The 18854-nt window shown below is 44.0% G+C and overlaps 1 protein-coding gene across 4 annotated transcripts in view; it reads left to right on the forward strand.

The window, feature by feature from the left end:
- Window positions 1–18854, forward strand: part of LOC137320713 (E3 ubiquitin-protein ligase RNF4-like) — a 45580-nt gene that overhangs the window by 9649 nt on the left and 17077 nt on the right. For 3 of the 4 annotated variants that reach the window (XM_067982415.1, XM_067982412.1, XM_067982413.1), the window contains exons 2-3: window positions 8413–8700; window positions 15341–15446. In XM_067982415.1, the coding sequence (XP_067838516.1) occupies window positions 8692–8700; window positions 15341–15446 (115 nt within the window). In that variant the 5' untranslated portion in view covers window positions 8413–8691. The remainder of the gene's footprint in view (window positions 1–8412; window positions 8701–15340; window positions 15447–18854) is intronic. The other variant, XM_067982414.1, reaches the window with a different exon arrangement.

Raw genomic sequence — 18854 nt, forward strand, 5'->3', positions numbered from 1 at the left:
CTTTACCTTACAGTTTGAACTAAGGTATCGAGGTTGGTACTTTCATGTATTTGCTTTACCACAGCATGCTTCTACTGTAGACCCCTCAATCACTGGAAACGATTTGGCTTGAGGGGCCTAATAGGATTAGCCTATTCGGCCCCTCAAGCCTGTTCCGCCATTAAATTATATCATGGCTGATCTGTACATTTGCTCCATTTACGCACCTTTGCTTCATTTCCCTTGATACCATTGCATAAGAAAAACTTATCAATCTGTCTTAAAAATTTCAGTTGTCCCCAGCATCCACAGCCTTTTGAGGGAGCAAGTTCTGGATTTCCACTTCCCTTTGTGTGAAAAAAGTGCTCACTGATTTCACTCCTGAATGTCCTATCTTTAATTTTACAATTATTTTCTCTTGTTCTGGATTCTTCTACCAGAGGAAATAGATTTACTGTATCTACGCTATTCAAAACTTTGTTTCTATCTACTCTGTCCCATCCCTTAATAATTTTAAACACCTCTATCAAGTCACCCTCTGTATCCTCCTCTGTTCTAAGGTAATGTGACTCCAATTTTTCATGTTTCCATATTTATATTTCATCATACCAGGCAGTAACCTATTGAATGTGTGCTGTACTCTCTCTATTGACTCACCATCCTTCTTAAACTGCACACACTACTCGAGCTGTGGTCTTACTAAAATTTTATATAGATTCGCCATTACATCTTAACTGTCATGTTCGATGCCTCTTGTCATAGAGCCCAGTATTCCATTAGCGTTTTTACGGCCTTGTCCACTTGAGGTGCTGCTGTTAATGCCTCGTGACCCAAACCCAAGAATCAGGGTAGGTGATGGAAGTAGTAGGAGAGGAATCTGGTGGGCGGTGGAGGCGGGGTGGGGGGGTTGGCGGTGGTCATGGAAGAACAATGACCTTGATGTTGAGGATCCCCTCTTCTCCTCCCTCCACCCCACCCTACCCCTCCCAAATTCTCTGTGATCAATTGCTGCCTAATTGGAGTGCTTGCATCCCCAAGCAAACCTATGTTCAAGAATTCAACTCCCTGTGCCAGTAACTTGTGTAATATGCACATAATTAAAAAGAAGCAATCCTGTTAAAAGTGCTAATGATGGTGAAATTCTGGAGTGAGAGAAAAGTATTGCAGTAACAGCCCAGGAAACATCAGGAAAGTCAAGCAGTTCCACATGTGGAGTCAACACCAGGTCTTGTCTTCAGATGAGGTGGGATTAGAGGGCAGGGGATAATTGGGCCAGGGCATATGGATGTAATTCAGTTTGTCCTTATTGTTACCTAATATTTTGTTCATGATATGGAGATGCCGGTGATGGACTGGGGTGGACAAATGTAAGGAATCTTACAACACCAGGTTATAGTCCAACAATTTTATTTTAAAATCACAAGCTTTCGGAGATTATCCCCTTCGTCAGGACTATAACCTGGTGTTGTAAGATCCCTTACATTAATATTTTGTTGTTATTTCTTGTTAAACAACAGAACTTGGGGCAGTTTAGGAAGCAGAGAAGTAGAGTAGGTTGGAGCATTGCGATGAGTTGCACCGTTGACATGAAAATTGTAGATATTAAAATAGCTGAGGATATCATTTTGGATAGAATTAGGAACCTCGAAGCAGAGAGGGTTGCTGGTCCAGATGACATCAGCCTGAGGACGTGTGCTTTTCCTGTATCTTTAGCAGCTCCCTAGAATCAGAGATTGTTCCCTCAGTCTGGAAGGATGCTCGTGGTTCCGATTTTCAAAAAGAGTGACGTTACTACCAGGGAACTATAGGCCTATTACTTTGACATTAATCATGGGCAAGATGCTGGAAGGGATCATAAGGTGTGCTAAACCTTTATGATCCACTGGTTAGGCCTCAGCTGGGGTATTGTATCCAATTCTGGGAACCTCACTTTAGGAAAGATGTCAAGGCCTTGGAGAGGGTGCAGAGGAGAATGACTAGACTGGTACCAGGGATGAGAGACTTCAGTTATGTGGAGAGACTGGAGAAGCTGGGATTGTTCTCCTTAAAGCGGAGAAGGTTGCGGGAGATGTAATTTAAGTGTTCAAAATTTTGAAGGATTTTGATAGTCGATAGGGAGAAACATGGAATATAAGTGGAAGGGTTAATAAATCTGTACAAGGCAATTATTAGGCCAAGATACGGTTCTGTCCGCAGTTTTGGATGCCCCATTATGAGGAGAAACTAGAGACATTGAAATTATTCCACTGGCAGGAGGGTCAGTAACCAGATTGAAGATAATTGGTGAAACAACCAGAGGAGGCATGAGAAATTGTTTTAAGCAGCAAGTTACGATCTGGAATTCAATGGGAGGGTGGAAGCAGATTCAATGGTAACTTTCAAAGGGGAATTGGATATATGCTTGAAAAGAAAAAATTGCAGTGCTATGGGAAAAGTGCAGGGGAGTGAGACTATTTGGATAGCTTTCATCGGCTGGCACAGGCATAATGGGCCAAATGGCCGCCTCCTGTGCTGTGTGATTCTATGAAATTAGGGATTTAAATACATCATTTTCTGAATTGTGAGTGCAGGTGGATAAAGACATTTTTTTTAAAAGGCCAACTGTATTATGGGTTTTATCAATAACATAGTGTACAAGGGGAAGGGTTGATAAACCTGTATACAGCGATTGTTAGCCCAAGATACGGTTCTGTCTGCAGTTTTGGGCACCCCATTGTGAGGAGGAACTTGAGACCTTGACATTATTTCCACTGGAGCAGAGAAATTTTAGGTTTTTAAAGTTTATGAAGGGTGAATAGACTGTTTCCTCCATTTGAAGAATTGTTGATTTAAAGTTGTCTCAGGAGTTGTGAGAAATTTCTTTACAGAGTTGTTACATCATGGAGTTCTTTGCTACATGGAATAATTGAGGGGAAAAATAGATAAATATTTGAAGCAGTGAAGATATATGGGTATTGCACAGGTAGGGAAATCAGGGCAGTGCGATTAGTTTTGGATTGCTCCAGCAAATGGCCGGCACAGACACGATGGGCCAAATGGCCTCCTGTGTTGTAAACCTCTGGTTCTCATCCCAACTAATGACTTGCTTTGGGGCTGCTTTCAGGATGGTTGAACCATGGAATGATGGGACACAGGTCTGTCAGTGCCTGTGATTTTCACCACGCAGTGAGCTGCTTTCAGCCATTGGCAGTTTCCAAGTGGAAGCCAAGCATTTCCCCACAGGAAGAGAGGGGGTGTGAAATATACATTGCTGCAGGAGTTCCTCAGGGCAGTGTCCTAGGCCCAACCATCTTCAGCTGCTTCATCAATGACCTTCCCTCCATCATAAGGTCAGAAATGGGGATGTTCGCTGATGACTGCACAGTGTTCAGTTCCATTCGCAACTCCTCAAATAATGAAGCAGTCCGAGCCCGCATGCAGCAAGACCTGGACAACATCCAGGCTTGGGCTCATAAGTGGCAAGTAACATTCGCGCCAGATAAGTGCCAGGCAATGACCATCTCCAACAAGAGAGAGTCTAACCACCTCCCCTTGACATTCAACGGCATTACCATCGCTGAATCCCCCAACATCAACATCCTGGGGGTCACCACTGACCAGAAACTTAACTGGACCAGCCATGTAAATACTGTGGCTACGAGAGCAGGTCAGAGGCTAGGTATTCTGCGACGAGTGACTGACCTCCTGACTCCCCAAAGCCTTTCCACCATCTACAAGGCAAAAGTCAGGAGTGTGATGGAATACTCTCCACTTGCCTGGATGAGTGCAGCTCCAACAACACTCAAGAAGCTCGACACCATCCAAGATGGAGCAGCCTGCTTGATTGGTACCCCATCCACCACCCTAAACATTCACTCCCTTCACCACCGGCGCACTGTGGCTGCAGTGTGTACCATCCACAGGATGCACTGCAGCAACTCGCCAAGGCTTCTTCGACAGCACCTCCCAAACCCGCGACCTCTACCGCCTAGAAGGACAAGAGCAGCAGGCACATGGGAACGACACCACCTGCACGTTCCCCTCCAAGTCACACACCATCCCGACTTGGAAATATATCGCCATTCCTTCATTGTTGCTGGGTCAAAATCCTGGAACTCCCTTCCTAACAGCACTGTTGGAGAACCGTCACCACACGGACTGCAGCGGTTCAAGGAGGCAGCTCACCACCACCTTCTCAAGGGCAATTAGGGATGGGCAATAAATGCTGGCCTCGCCAGCGACGCCCACATCCCGTGAACGAATAATAAAAAAATATAAGGCCAATAGTTCTATTTTAATAGGGACCTTTCACTTTGTAGAAGCTGGGATAATGCTACCTTTACAACCATTTTCCTTGCTGGAGAGCAAGAAAAGAAGTGCTTTTGTCTGGTCTATTGCGACCTCAGGATATCCCAAAGCGCTTCATAGTCAATGAAGTACTTTTGAAGTGTAATCGATGTTGTGATGTAGGTAAGCGTGGCAGCCATTTTGCACATAGCAAGGTCCCACAAACAGCAATGAGATAAATGATCAGATAATCTGTTTTAGTGATGTTGGTTGATGGATAAATGTTGGTCATGGCACTGAATCTGATAGCAAGGAAAACTGAAAGGGGACACAGATCCATGAAGGAGAGTTGACTTGAAAATATTCCCTGGGCCCTATTTTGAGAGCTGCTGATCTCTGGTGCGTCATGTTTTTGTAGCCCAATTTCAACAGGATTTTTGATTATGAAGAGTACTGTAGTATTAAATTGGAAAAGCTAGTATGAGATACCACAACACTGTGTGGGAGGTTGTCCTTTTGGAAAGCAAATTCTCCTGATAGCCTTTTTTGAGGAGCAACTCACAAAGTAGAATTCACAACATGGGTACAGAATTGGCTAAGGGACAAGAAACAGAGTAGTGGTGAACGGTTGTTTTTTGGACTGGAGGGAGATGTACAGTGGCGTTCCCCAGGGGTTAGTGCTGGGACCACTGCTTTTCTTGATATATATTAATGACTTGGACTTGGGTGTACAGGGCACAATTTCCAAATTTGCATATGACACAAAACTAGGAAGGGTAGTGAACAGTGAGGAGGATAGTGATAGACTTCAAGAGGATATCGACAGGCTGGTGGCATAGGCGGACACGTGGCACATGAAATTAATGCAGAAAAATGCAAAGTGACACATTTTGGTAGGAAGAAAGAAGAGAAGCAATATAAACTAGAGGGCGCAACTCTAAAAGGGGTACAGGAACAGAGAGATCTGGGGGTATATGTGCACAAATCGTTGAAAGGTTGAGAAAGCAGTTTAAAAAGCATATGGGATCCTGGGCTTTATAAATAGGGGCATAGAGTACAAAAGTATGGAAGTCATGATGAACCTTTATAAAACACTGGTACGGCCACAACTGGAGTATTGTGTCCAGTTCTGGGCACCGCACATTAGGAAAGATGTGAAGGCCTTAGAGAGGCAGAAGAGATTTACTAGAATGATTCCAGGGATGCAGGACTTTAGTTACGTGGATAGACTGGAGAAGCTGGGGTTGTTCTCCTTGGAACAGAGAAGGTTGAGAGGAGATTTGATAGAGGTATTCAAAATCATGAAGGGTCTGGACAGAGTAGATAGAGAGAAACTGTTCCCATTGGCGGAAGGGTCAAGAACCAGAGGACATAGATTTAAGGTGATTGGCAAAAGAACCAAAGGTGACATGAGGAAAAGCTTTTTTACCCAGCGAGTGATTATGATCTGGAATGCACTGCCTGAGGGGGTGGTGGAGGCAGATTCAATCATGGCCTTCAAAAGGGAACTGGATAAGTACTTGAAAGGAAAATATTTGCCAGGCTACAGGGATAGGGAGGGGGAGTGGGACCAGCTGGATTGCTCTTGCATTGTGTCGGCGCAGACTCAATCGGCCAAATGGGCCTCTTTCTGTGCTGTCCTTTCTATGATTCTAAGTTACAGATACTGGAAGTAAATTGAAGCTTTTAAACTGGCCCAGGGTATTCCTCCAGCAGGAAGTTTTCCCCCTACCCTGTCTCTGGAGAGGAGATGTAATACATAGCCCTAGTAAAATACATGGGGTGACAGTGATTATTGGAAAACAAGGGTGACCCTGACGATGTTGAAACATATTGTGACATAATGTTATGCAATGGAAATGGTCTAAGGTTTTAAGTACTAAAAACAAGATGTTGCCATGTGATTATATACGGTACCTGTGAAAGTCTCTAAATATGGTATAGTTTGATTTGGTAACTCATTTTTCCCTGTCTCCTTTTGGGCCCAAAAATGGCTGTGGTCATGTACCTTCTGTGGCTGATGGACCAAGTCGTCTGTTTCAAGCCTCTGTCAAATGCAGCTTTTATGCTATCACCTTGGAGGTGGTGGTTTGACCGGGCACCTGCTCTCTTCTATTCCCCTCATCCTCAGGAGTTTCCTGAAAGCAGAGATCATGAATGGAGGAGCGGTTGACCCTGACTCCCACCAAGTAGCCATTATTGATGTCTGAGTATCAACACTATGTGCCAGCAGATTATCAAAGGCCCCAATTGCCTACTCGCGGTGTACGTGAAAAAATCCCATGGCACTATTCGAAGAAGAGCAGGGGAGTTCTCCCGGTGACCTGGCCAATGTTTATCCCTCAATCAACATCGCCAAAAGCAGATTATCTAGCAATTTATTTCATTGCTGTTTGTGAGACCTGCTGTGCGCCTTTCCTGCATTGCAATAGTAACTACACTGCAAAGTACTTCATTGTCTGTAAAGCGCTTTGGACGTATTGAGGTTGTGAAGGGCGCTAGATAAATGCAAGTTCCTTCTTACATGGAAGGATGATATAAAATGGTTACTGACAACATTATTTTGCAGACTTTTTCTAATCCTGGAAACTTTTGATGTACAATTGCATGTACTTTAGCAGGAGCATCTTAATGGCAATCATTACAAATACAGACTTCCAATTCCCAGCTATTTTAGCAGACGTGAGCTAGCTTCTACAAACATGTCTTGTGCAGTAACCGAGAGCACGTTTGTGAGGCAGTATGAACTTTTTGAAAAATATGTTGCATATATTTGAATTTACAAGCTGCTAGGAAACTCAATGGGATATGGATCAATGGCGGCTAAATAGAGTTACAGATCAGCATGATCTGATTGAACGGCTGAACAGGCTCGAGGGGCTGACTGTCTCGTTCCTGTTCCTATGTTCAATGTCTTCAGTCAGGTTTTTTTTAATTTGAGCTGCAGCATTGTGCCAAACACTGCATAAATGTTCAATTGTATTATTAAATTTCAATTGTTGGAATGTTAAGTTAATTTATTTAGAAACTTGTCTGGGGAGAAATGTGAAGCGGAAATGTCGAGTACATTTTTTCAGGAGGTGTATGATTTCCCTTAATTTTTAGGGAAGGTGTATTTCTCACCTTCATTTTGAGGGGAACTGTTTGTTTTTCCGCCTCCATCTGCTTTCCATCAGTTTTTTTTTTGTCCCGACTCACTCCTGGTTGTCTCCCTGTTCTACAGATGCTCGATACCTCACCCGTGTGCCCAATTTCATGTGTTTTTAAATGTTTTATGTCCTGTCCTTTTTAAGTCGATTTATTTGTGATTCTTTGAGCAAGCAGGTGACCTGATCCTGAACTCTTGCCATGCCATTCTTCAGCCATCTGCTAGGAGGCGCATGAATGAGAGCAGCTTGACTTCCCCCTGCCCCAATCCCCTGCTCCCTTGGGAAGTCACCAGCACAGCCACTGCTTGGGGATATCGGGAATTTCCTGACAAACATCATCTCAGTGTAACTTTGTATTTACACTCTAGGCAGGAACCAGAATTATATGTGGATCAGGAGTTCACATGGTTTATGTCTGATTCCACTGCATGGTTGCCAGGATTCATCCCTCATGGACAGTGCAATGTCTTGAGCATCATTTTGTTGGAAGCTGTGCCATTGGGCACAACCTGACCGTGATAGCATGATAAAGTGGTATCCTAATAAGTGTCAGCCTTGGCTCAGTGGTAGCACTCTCACCTATGAGTCAGACGGTTGTGGGTTCAAGTCCCACTCCAGAGACTTGAGCATAAAATCTCGGCTAAAATGCCAGTGCAGCACTGAAAGATCACTGCACTGTCAGAGGTGCCGTCTTTTGGATGAGACGTTTCAACGAGGCTTCATCTGGCCCCTCAGGTGAATGAAACAGTGCCACAGGATCTTTTACAAAGAAGAGCAGGGGAGATCTCCTGGTGTCCTGGCCAATATTTATCTCTCAATCAACATCATTAAAATGGATGATCTGGTCATTTATCTCATTGCTGTTTGTGGGACCTTGCTGTATGCAAATTAACTGCAGCATTTCCTACAACAGTAACTACACTTCAAAGTACTTAATTGGCTGTAAAGCGTTTTCGGACATCCTGAGGTTGTGAAAGGTGCTATATAAATGCTAGTTCTTTCTTTCTTTCTAATACAGCGTACCCTCGTGTCCTGTCCTGCTGCGCTACGTTCTGGTAGATTGCCTCTTCTAAAGCATTGTCAGCTTTATCAAAGATACCGAATCTCATTTGACGAAGAAAAGAACATTTTAATACTAACTCCAAATTAAGGAAAGCTGTATCCACTGGGTCTGCGGGCAGAAGACATGTGGCCAATCAGAAGTTAAGCACGGGGTCGGAAGACATCCCTTAAACGTAACTGATGAAAAGATTTTAAATCATCTCAACTCTTGTCTTAATTTTAATTTCAGAAAGCAATGAGCACAGTAAGTACTAACACTCCCTTATAAAACCGTCTATGTCCTAACTTTGCTGTCGAGTGCACTGCCACTGATCCCCCCCCCTCCCTCTGGGTTTTTTGATATTCAGTAAATATTCCTTATGATATTTTTAAATTTAAAGCTTCCAAGATTGTGCACAATCCCATATTATGGGATATAAATATACATAATCTTCCTGTCCCCCCCTCCTCAATGTCAAAAACAGTATAACAACAGAGATATTTTACAAAGGGATGAATTTGAAGAAGATCGAAGGGAACAACACTGAAAGAGGAAAGCAAAAAGTGGAGAGAAGACCTGAAGTTCAAGGAAGCTAAGAAAGTTGGACTGAACACTGCATATGTTGGCTTTTGGAGGCAGTCCAGAAAAAGCTTCAGGCTGATAGTGCTGGTTGAAGATGCTCAGTGTCAGTTATTGTGACATATTTCTACTAGTGAGAAATGGTGGGCTTTTTATGGTTTCTTAGAAAAGGTTTTCACTATTGCACAGGAAAGTTTGGGGGATAAAAGGTACTAAATTCCTCCAAATTGTTTTGCAGCTTGCTGTTTGAAATAGTGATTCTACCCGTCCATAACAGATAGGAGCTGGATTCGGCCATTCGGCCCTCGAGCCTGCTCCACCATTTAATGAGATCATGGCTGATCTGATTTTTACCTCAAATCCACTTTCCTGCCTTTTCCCCATATCCTTCGACTCCCTTGCTGATCAAAAACTTGTCCAACTCAGCCTTGAATGTATTCAATGACTCAGTCTCCACAGCTTTTTGGGGTAAAGAATTCCAAAGATTCACGACCCTCTGGGAGAAGAAATTCCCCCTCATTTCCGTCTTGAACGGGCGACCCCTTATTCTGAGACTATGCCCTCGAGTTTTAGATTCCCCCATGAGAGGTAACATCCTCTCAGCATCTACCCTATCGAGTCCTCTCAGAATCTTTTATGTTTCAATAAGATCTAAAGAGTCTACTCTCCTCTTCCATCACTTTGCTGATGATTGTCGTCGACAGTGCTATCAAGCGACAATTACTCGCCATTAACCTGCTCACCAATGGTCAGTTTGGGTTCGGCCAGGACCACTCGGCTCCAGACCTCATTACAGCCTTGGTCCAAGCGTGGACAAAAGAGCTGAATTCGAGGTGAGGTGAGAGTGACTGCCTCGACATTAAGGCAGCATTTGACCGAGGACCAGCACCAAGGAGCCCTAGTAAAATTGAAGTCAATGGGAAGTAGGGGGAAAACTCTCCAGTGGCTTGAGTCGTACCTAGCACAAAGGAAGATGGTAGTGGTTGTTGGAGGCCAATCATCGCAGCCCCAGGACATTGCTGCAGGAGTTCCTCAGGGCAGTGTCCTAGGCCCAACCATCTTCAGCTGCTTCATCAATAACCTTCCCTCCATCATAAGGTCAGAAATGGGGATGTTCGCTGATGATTGCACAGTGTTCAGTTCCATTCATAACCATTCAGATAATGAAGCAGTCCGTGCCCGCATGCAGCAAGACCTGGACAACATCCAGGCTTGGGCTAATAAGTAGCAAGTAACATTCGTGCCAGGCAATGACCAACAAGAGAGAATCTAACCACCTCCACTTGACATTCAGTGGTATTACCATCGCCGAATCCCCCACCATCAACATCCTGGGGGTCACTATTGACCAGAAACTTAACTGGACCAGCCACGTAAATACTGCGGCTACAAGAGCAGGTCAGAGGCTTGGTATTTTGCGGCGAGTGACTCACCACCTGTCTCCCCAAAGCCTTTCCACCGTCTACAAGGCACAAGTCAGGAGTGTGATGGAATACTATCCACTTGTTGGAGCTGCACTCATCCAGGCAACACTCGAGAAGCTCAACACCATCTGGGACAAAGCAGCCCGCTTGATTGGCACCCCATCCACCACCCTAAACATTCACTCCCTTCACCACCGGCGCACCGTGGCTGCAGTGTGTACCAGCTACAGGATGCACTGCAGCAACTCGCCAAGGCTTCTTCGAAAGCATCCCCCAAACCCACGACCTCTACCACCTAGAAGGACAAGGGCAGCAGGCACATGGGAACAACACCACCTGTATGTTCCCCTCCAAGTCACACACCATCCCGACTTGGAAATATATTGCCGTTCCTTCATCACTGCTGGGTCAAAATCCTGGAACTCCCTACCTAACAGCACTGTGGGGGAACCTTCACCACTCTGACTGCAGCGGTTCAAGAAGGCGGCTCACCACCACCTTCTCGAGGGCAATTAGGGATGGGCAATAAATGCTGGCCTTGCCAGCGATGCCCACATCCCATGAATGAATAACAAAAAAAAAATCTCTTCTCATTCTTCTAAACTCCAATGAGTATGGACCCAACCTGTTCAATCGTTCCTCATAAGACAACCCTTCCATACCCAGAATCAACCTAGTGAACCTTCTCTGAACTGCCTCCAATGCAAGTATATCCTTCCTTAAATAAGGGCACCAGAACTGTGCGCAGTACTCCAGGAGTGGTCTCACCAGCACCCTGTATAGTTGTAGCATGACTTCCCTGCTTTTATACTCCATCCCCCTAGAAATAAAGGCCAATATTCCATTTGCCTTCCGGATTACCTGATGCACCTGTATGTGACTTTTTGTGTTTCATGTATGAGTGTACCCAGATCCCTCTGTACTGCAGCATTTTGTAGTATTTTTCCATTCAAATAATATTTTGCTTTTTTATTTTTCCTCCCAAAGTAGATGACTTCATATTTTCCCACATTATATTCCATCTGCCAAATTTTTGCCCATTCGCTTAACCTGTCAATATCCCTTTGCAGACACTTTGTGTCGTCCTCGCAACTTGCTCTTCCACCTATCTTTGTATCATCAGCAAATTTGGCCACAATACACTCTGTTCCTTCATCCAAGTCATTGATATATATTGTAAATAGTTGAGGTCCCTGCGGCACCCCATTCGTTACAGATTGCCATTTTGAAAATGACCCTTTTATCCCGACTTTGTTTTCTGTTAGTTAGCCAATCCTCTATCCATGCCAGTATATTACCCCCAACTCCATGAGCTCTTATCTTGTGCAGTAATCTTTTATGTGGCACCTTATCGAATGCCTTTTGGAAATCCAAATATACTGCATCCATTGGTTCCCTTTATCCACCCTGCCCGTTACTTCCTCAAAGAACTCTAATAAATTTGCCAGACACGATTTCCCCTTCATACAATCAAGGAGAATCAACATGGTTTTATGATGAGTCTCCAAATGTCCTGCTACTACTTCCTTAATAATGGATTCAGTAGTTTTCCATGGTACTGCTTTTTTAAGTTTTGGAGAACTGTTGTGTTCAAGAGGAGGGATAACTCTGCTGGGCAATTGAACCACCTGACATGTTAGACATTCAAAGCAGAATCAAGCAGGGTATAGCATGGACCTGATGCAGCATTAAGCTCCTTCTGTACTGGCCAGCAATGTGCTTTAGCCATGAATATCAGCAGAGCAGCTCCAGCCCTAATCTCCATGACCCAGTTTGGTGCTACACTGAGCAGTTTTGTGCTGTACACTTGCACTCACCTGGGTTGAAACTTCCAAACTAATTTAACAGCATCTGCCCCTTAACAAACACATACTTTAGAAAGAAGGGCCCCAGAGGCTGAGAGTTTGGTTATTCACGTTTCCTAATTGAGGTGATACTTCCCTCAGCAACCTAGGATGCATCCCACCCGGACCAGATGACTTTTCTACTTTGAGCGCTGCCAACCTTTTAAGTACCTCCTCTTTATCTATTTTTATCCTATCCAATTTCTCCACTACTTCTTCCTTTACATGTGACATTGGCAGCATTCTCTTCTTTCGTGAAGTCATTCAGTACCTCAGCCATGCCCTCTGCCTCCACAAGATCATCTCCTTTTTGGTCCCTAATCGGCCCCACCTTTCATTTGAACTATCCTTTTACTATTTATATGTTTATAAAAGACTTTAGGGTTCCCTTTTATGTTAACTAACAATCTATTCTCATACACTCTGTTTACACCTCATTTCCTTTTTCAGTTCTCCCCTGTACTTTTTGTATTCAGCTTGGTTCTCTACTGAATTATGAACCTGGTATTAATCATCAGCCTCCTTTTTCTGTTTCATTTTAATCTCTACAACTTTAGTCATCCAGAGAGCTCTAGCTTTGGATGCCCTTCCTTTCCCCCTCGTGGGAATGTGTCTAGTCTGTACCCGAACTATCTCCTCTTTGAAGGCCTCATTGTTCATTTACTGTTTTACCTGCCAGTCTTTAATTCCAATCCACCTGGGCCAGATCCATTTTCAACTCGCTGAAATTAGCCCCCCTCCAGTTGAGTATATTCACATTTGATTTATCCTTGTCCTTTTCCATAACTACTCTAAACCTAACCATCCCTCCTTTTTTTCCCTTCCCTACCTTTCCTGAATACATTGTAGCAAGAAGTAGTAAGTGTCCATTCCTCCCCTTCTTTGAGCCAGGTCTCCGTTACTGCCACTATATCATAATCCCATGTGGCTACTTGTATCTTATTTACCACACTCCATGCATTTACGCATATGCACTCCAAATCCATCTTAATCTGCCTCGCATTTCCCCCCTGTCTAATCCCTCCTATTTCTGAACTATTTATTCTAATGCTGTTTGTCTCTCCCAGTCCTCTGTTCACCTTGTATCTCCTCTCTAATGCTTCACCCTGGTACCCCCCACCACCCCCCAACCAATGTGGAATTGCACTGAGATTAGATGGGGAGCTTCTGCCCTCCCAATTGGAAGCTGGGTCATCTCCTTCAACCTTCAGCATAGGACTAGATGGAATGGGAGGGCTTATTGGCTTTCCTTTGTCAATCTCAAATCTTGAAGAATCTGCTTAATGAGAGTCTTTCTAGATGAAGGGCATGGAACCGAAATGAGTCAAGTCTGCAAGTGGCAGGTTTTATCAACTTGTCTTCCCACTTTTAAGGATTTGTGTATCTGAACCTCTTGACTCCATCTGCTCCCCTACTCCTTTTTGAAGTTTTACTATTTAGTGTGCACGTCCTCTTTATTTTTCCTCCCAAAATGTATCACCTCACATTTCTCCACATGAAAGCTGCTACATTGTAAAAATTACCAGATTTATTGAATTCAATTTAAGTTCATGACCTCTGGGTTGTTGGCCCAGTACCATAGCCACTAGGCTAGTGTACCTCTCAGTATTTGTTTAATTCCGACTGCTAATTCCTACTGAACAAAAATTGAACATTTATGGCCTATAGATTGGATTAAACCCAGTTGTATGTGTAGGTGATCTGATTGGAAACAGAATATTCTAAATCTGTGATCACTAAAAATATATAGCCCCTCAATACCACAGGATCTGCCAATAATGCTGTAGTTCTAGTCAGCTGCTGCACCCTTTCCATCACATCACCTCTTCCCACTTGTATTCAATGCTGTTTGACCTTTCTATAATTGTCCACCATATATGCTTTATGCTTGCCATTTGTTCATAGAATCATACAGCACAGAAGGAGGCCATTCGGCCAATCATGTCTGTGCCAGCTCTTTCAAAGAGCTATTCAATTAGTCCCACTCCCCTGCTCTTTCCCCATAATGCTGTAAATTTTTCCTTTTCAAATATTTATCTAATTCTCTTTTGAAAGTCAATATTGAATCTGCTTCCATCACCCTTACAGGCAGTACATTCCAGATCATAACAATTTGCTGCGTTTTTGAAAAAAAAATTCTCCTTCAGTCCGCTTTACTTTTGCCAATCATCTGAAATCTGTGTCCTCTGGTTACCGACCCTCCTGCCAGTGGAAACAACTGCTCCTTATTTACCCTATCAAAACGTCTCATAATTTTGAACACCTCATTAAATTTCCCTTTCTCCTTCTCTGCTCTAAGGAGAACAAGCCCAGCTTCTCTAGTGTCTTCACATAACTGAAGTCCCTCAACCCTGGCATATCTCTGGTAAATCTCCTCTGCACCCCCTCCAAGGGATCTGAGAGCATTGGAAAAGACATGGGTGAAGAAAGGCCGTTCCACCCAATAGAGCTCATCCTTCAAGCACTTCAACTCTCCCTGCCTAGCATCTAACTGTGCTCTGAATGTCCCTAAAGCCTACATCTCCGTATTCCAGGCATTCACGTGAAGGATTTGCTTCCAACACTTGGCTGAAGTTTATTTTTCACCAGTTTATCTTTATGATCTCTAGTCCTACCTATTTTCAAGTAATATATTCTGAATTTACCTCCTCCGTCACTTAACATTTTCTGTACTTCAGCAAAGTCCTCCCTTAACTGTCTCCTCACTAAACTGCAGAAATTGAGTTTATTTTTTTTTAAAAAAAGAAAACAAACGGGGCTAGTCCAAAATTCACTGCCAGGAAAGCACTTTTTTTTTTAAAAGAGTTGATGTCCTATCCATTTGGGCGACCATAAGACCACAAGAGATTGGAGCAGGAGTAGGCCATTTGGCCCTTCGAGCCTGCTCCGCCATTTAATGAGATCATGGCTGATCTGATTTTTACCTCAACTCCACTTTCCTGCCCTTTCCCCATATCCTTAAAAATGGAGAAATGTTTACAGAAGACGGAAATATTAAGCAATGGACCGTGTATTTGTCACATAGTCTGTAAAGTATGGATTGCTTTATATTTTCAGACACATAGAAAACGCAGGATGATACCGTCTCAGCAATCCAGACCGGTGCGCCGCCGACACAGATCAGCGGAACCGGCTGAGCAAGAGGCAGAAATCGTAGAGACTGGTAAGTAGCTCGGTTTGTCTGCACCAAATCTTCTCGAGGGTGCTCCAAGTCAATGGAAGATCCATAGTAAAAGCATCCCTGTGGAGGTGCTTGGTGGTAAAATGTAACTGGTGTTCATTTTGCTTTTACGTGGAGTAGACGAGTCCATCTTAAGCTCGACCTCCCATTGTGAACTGTGCACCAGAGAGTGTGCTCGCAACTGTGTGAAGTAGGGTTTGAAAGCGGTGAAAGTATTCATGTGTGTATATTTCTTTGACCCGCACTACAGACAGAGCAGCAAAATATTTACTCACGTTGTCCAGTAAAATTCAGCTGCATTAAAGGAAACGTTTGTCTATCTATTGCATGTGCTATGTCCAGGTGGCACCTGGTGAGTTAATGTAATTCATCTCAGAATTTTCGACCATTTAGAGCTTGAGTAGAGGTGCAGCTCACTTGAGTTGGTCTTTCTCAGGCTGTAAAGATTATAATTTGTGTCGAGTGTTGGTTGATAATGGAACGCAAATGTGTAAAGAAAATGAAGAGGTTGTTTGGTTGCATAGGGTTGGAGAGGTGGAATTCTTCACTCTAATGCTGGCATTGAAGTATCTATAATAAGTTAAGCTGGATATAGCAAGTGTCCCTTTCTCTATTTGAAGCATCTGCCTGAACAGTTTGTTCTCTGGTTGCATACAACTAGTTCACATTTGCATTGGCGAATCATTTGAAACCCCATGCAGATAGCACACTTTCGGGAGGGTTTTCGTAATCTGCAAATGTGGGAGTGCGAGTCGTGCCCCAGTGTGAGCAATATTTTTATGCTTGGCTGTCTATTGTGTAAGTTCCAGCTCTGGTGTAAACATTTATATGGTAGCAGCTGACCAGTTAAACTGTTACAGATTACAGTTATTGCAAGGCAGATGGAAGCTTTGCATTGGACACAGTCAAAAGTGTTCCACTAAAATACTGTGATCTATGTGACAGTGAGGGGGTCGGATTATACATAGATACCCTTAAAAATAATGCAAAAATTGAGAGGAGAATTTAATAGACTTTGCAGCACAGAAACAGGCCATTGGGTCCAACTGGTGTTCATGCACCATACGAGCCTCCTCCCACCCGACTTCATCTAACCCTATATGCTTAACTTTCTATTCCTTTCTCTCTCTTGTACTTTGCTAGCGTCCCCTTAAAGGCATTTATGCTATTCGCCTCAACTACTCCATGTGATAGCAAGTTCCACGTTCTAACCACTCTTTGTCATAGAGTTATACAGCACGGATAGAGGCCCTTCGGCCCATCGTGTCCGCGCCGGCCATCAAGCCCTGTCTACTCTAATCCCATATTCCAGCATTTGGTCCGTAGCCTTGTATGCTATGGCATTTCAAGTGCTCATCCAAACGCTTCTTGAATGTTGTGAGGGTTCCTGCCTCCACAACCCTTTCAGGCAGTGAGTTCCAGACTCCAACCACCCTCTGGGTTAAAAAGTTCTTTCTCAAATCCCCTCTAAACCTCCCGCCTTTTACCTTGAATCTATGTCCCCTTGTTATAGAACCCTCAACGAAGGGAAAAAGCTCCTTAGTATCCATCCTATCCGTGCCCCTCATAATTTTGTACACCTCAATCATGTCCCCCCTCAGCCTCCTCTGCTCCAAGGAAAACAAACCCAATCTTCCCAGTCTCTCTTCATAGCTGAAGCGCTCCAGCCCTGGTAACATCCTGGTGAATCTCCTCTGCACCCTCTCCAAAGCGATCACATCCTTCCTGTAGTGTGGCGACCAGAACTGCACACAGTACTCCAGCTGTGGCCTAACCAGTGTTTTATACAGCTCCATCATAACCTCCTTGCTCTTATATTCTATGCCTCGTCTAATAAAGGCAAGTATCCCATATGCCTTCTTTACCACCTTATCTACCTGTTCCGCCGCCTTCAGGGATCTGTGAACTTGCACACCAAGATCCCTCTGACCCTCTGTCTTGCCTAGGGTCCTCCCATTCATTGTGTATTCCCTTGCCTTGTTAGTCCCTCCAAAGTGCATCACCTCGCACTTTTCCGGGTTAAATTCCATTTGCCACTGTTCCGCCCATCTGACCAACCCATCTATATCGTCCTGCAGACTGAGGCTATCCTCCTCGCTATTTACCACCCTACCAATTTTTGTATCATCAGCGAACTTACTGATCATACCTTTTACATTCATATCCAAGTCATTAATGTAGACCACAAACAGCAAGGGACCCAGCACCGATCCCTGTGGTACCCCACTGGCCACAGGCTTCCAGTCACAAAAACAACCTTCGACCTCTGCCTTCTGCCACTAAGCCAGTTTTGTATCCAAAGTGCCAAGGCACCCTGGATTCCATGGGCTCGTACCTTCTTGACCAGTCTCCTGTGGGGGACTTTATCGAAGGCCTTACTGAAATCCATGTATACCACATCCACTGCGTTACCCTCATCCACACGCCTAGTCACCCCCTCAAAAAATTCAATCAAATTAGTCAGACATGATCTTCCCTTGACAAAGCCATGTTGACTATCCCTGATTAATCCTTGCTTCTCCAAGTGGAGACTAATTTTGTCCTTCAGAATTTTTTCCAATAATTTTCCTACCACTGATGTTAGGCTCACTGGCCTGTAGTTCCCCGGTTTTTCCCTACTCCCCTTCTTAAATAATGGTATTACATTAGCGGTTCTCCAGTCCTCTGGCACATCCCCTGTGGCCAGAGAGGTTCTCAATATATGTGTCAGAGTCCCTGCAATCTCCTCCTTTGCCTCACACAGTAGCCTGGGATACATTTCATCCGGGCCTGGGGATTTATCCATTTTTAGGCCTGCTAAAACCGCCAATACCTCCTCCCGCTTGATGTTAATATGTTCGAGTATATCACAGTCCCCCTGCCGTATTTCTATGTCTACATCGTCCTTCTCCATAGTGAAAACAGATGCAAAAAATTCATTTAGAACCCCTCCTACATCTGCCGGCTCCACACACAGATTGCCATTTTTGTCCCTAATGGGCCCTATTTTTTTCCCTAGTCATCCTCTTACCCTTAATATACTTATAAAACATCTTAGGATTTTCCTTTATTTTGCTCGCCAGTGTTATTTCATGGCCCCTCCTTGATCTCCTAATTTCTTTTTTAAGTATCCCCCTGCACTTTTTGTACTCCTCTAGGGCTTCCTCCGTCTTTAGCCTTTTGTATCTGCCAAAAGCCCTCCTTTTTTTCCGAATCCATTCTCGTATATCCCCTGACATCCAAGGTTCCCTGGAGTTCTTGGAACCACCCTTGACCTTTACGGGAACATGTTGCCATTGTATGGTCTCAATCTCCCTTCTGAAAGACTCCCATTGCTCCGATGCGGATTTTCCTACAAGCAGCTGATCCCAGTCCATTTTGGCCAGATCCTGCCTTATCCTATTAAAATCG

Source organism: Heptranchias perlo, chromosome 4 (assembly GCF_035084215.1).
Source record: "Heptranchias perlo isolate sHepPer1 chromosome 4, sHepPer1.hap1, whole genome shotgun sequence".
Classification (NCBI taxonomy): domain Eukaryota; kingdom Metazoa; phylum Chordata; class Chondrichthyes; order Hexanchiformes; family Hexanchidae; genus Heptranchias; species Heptranchias perlo.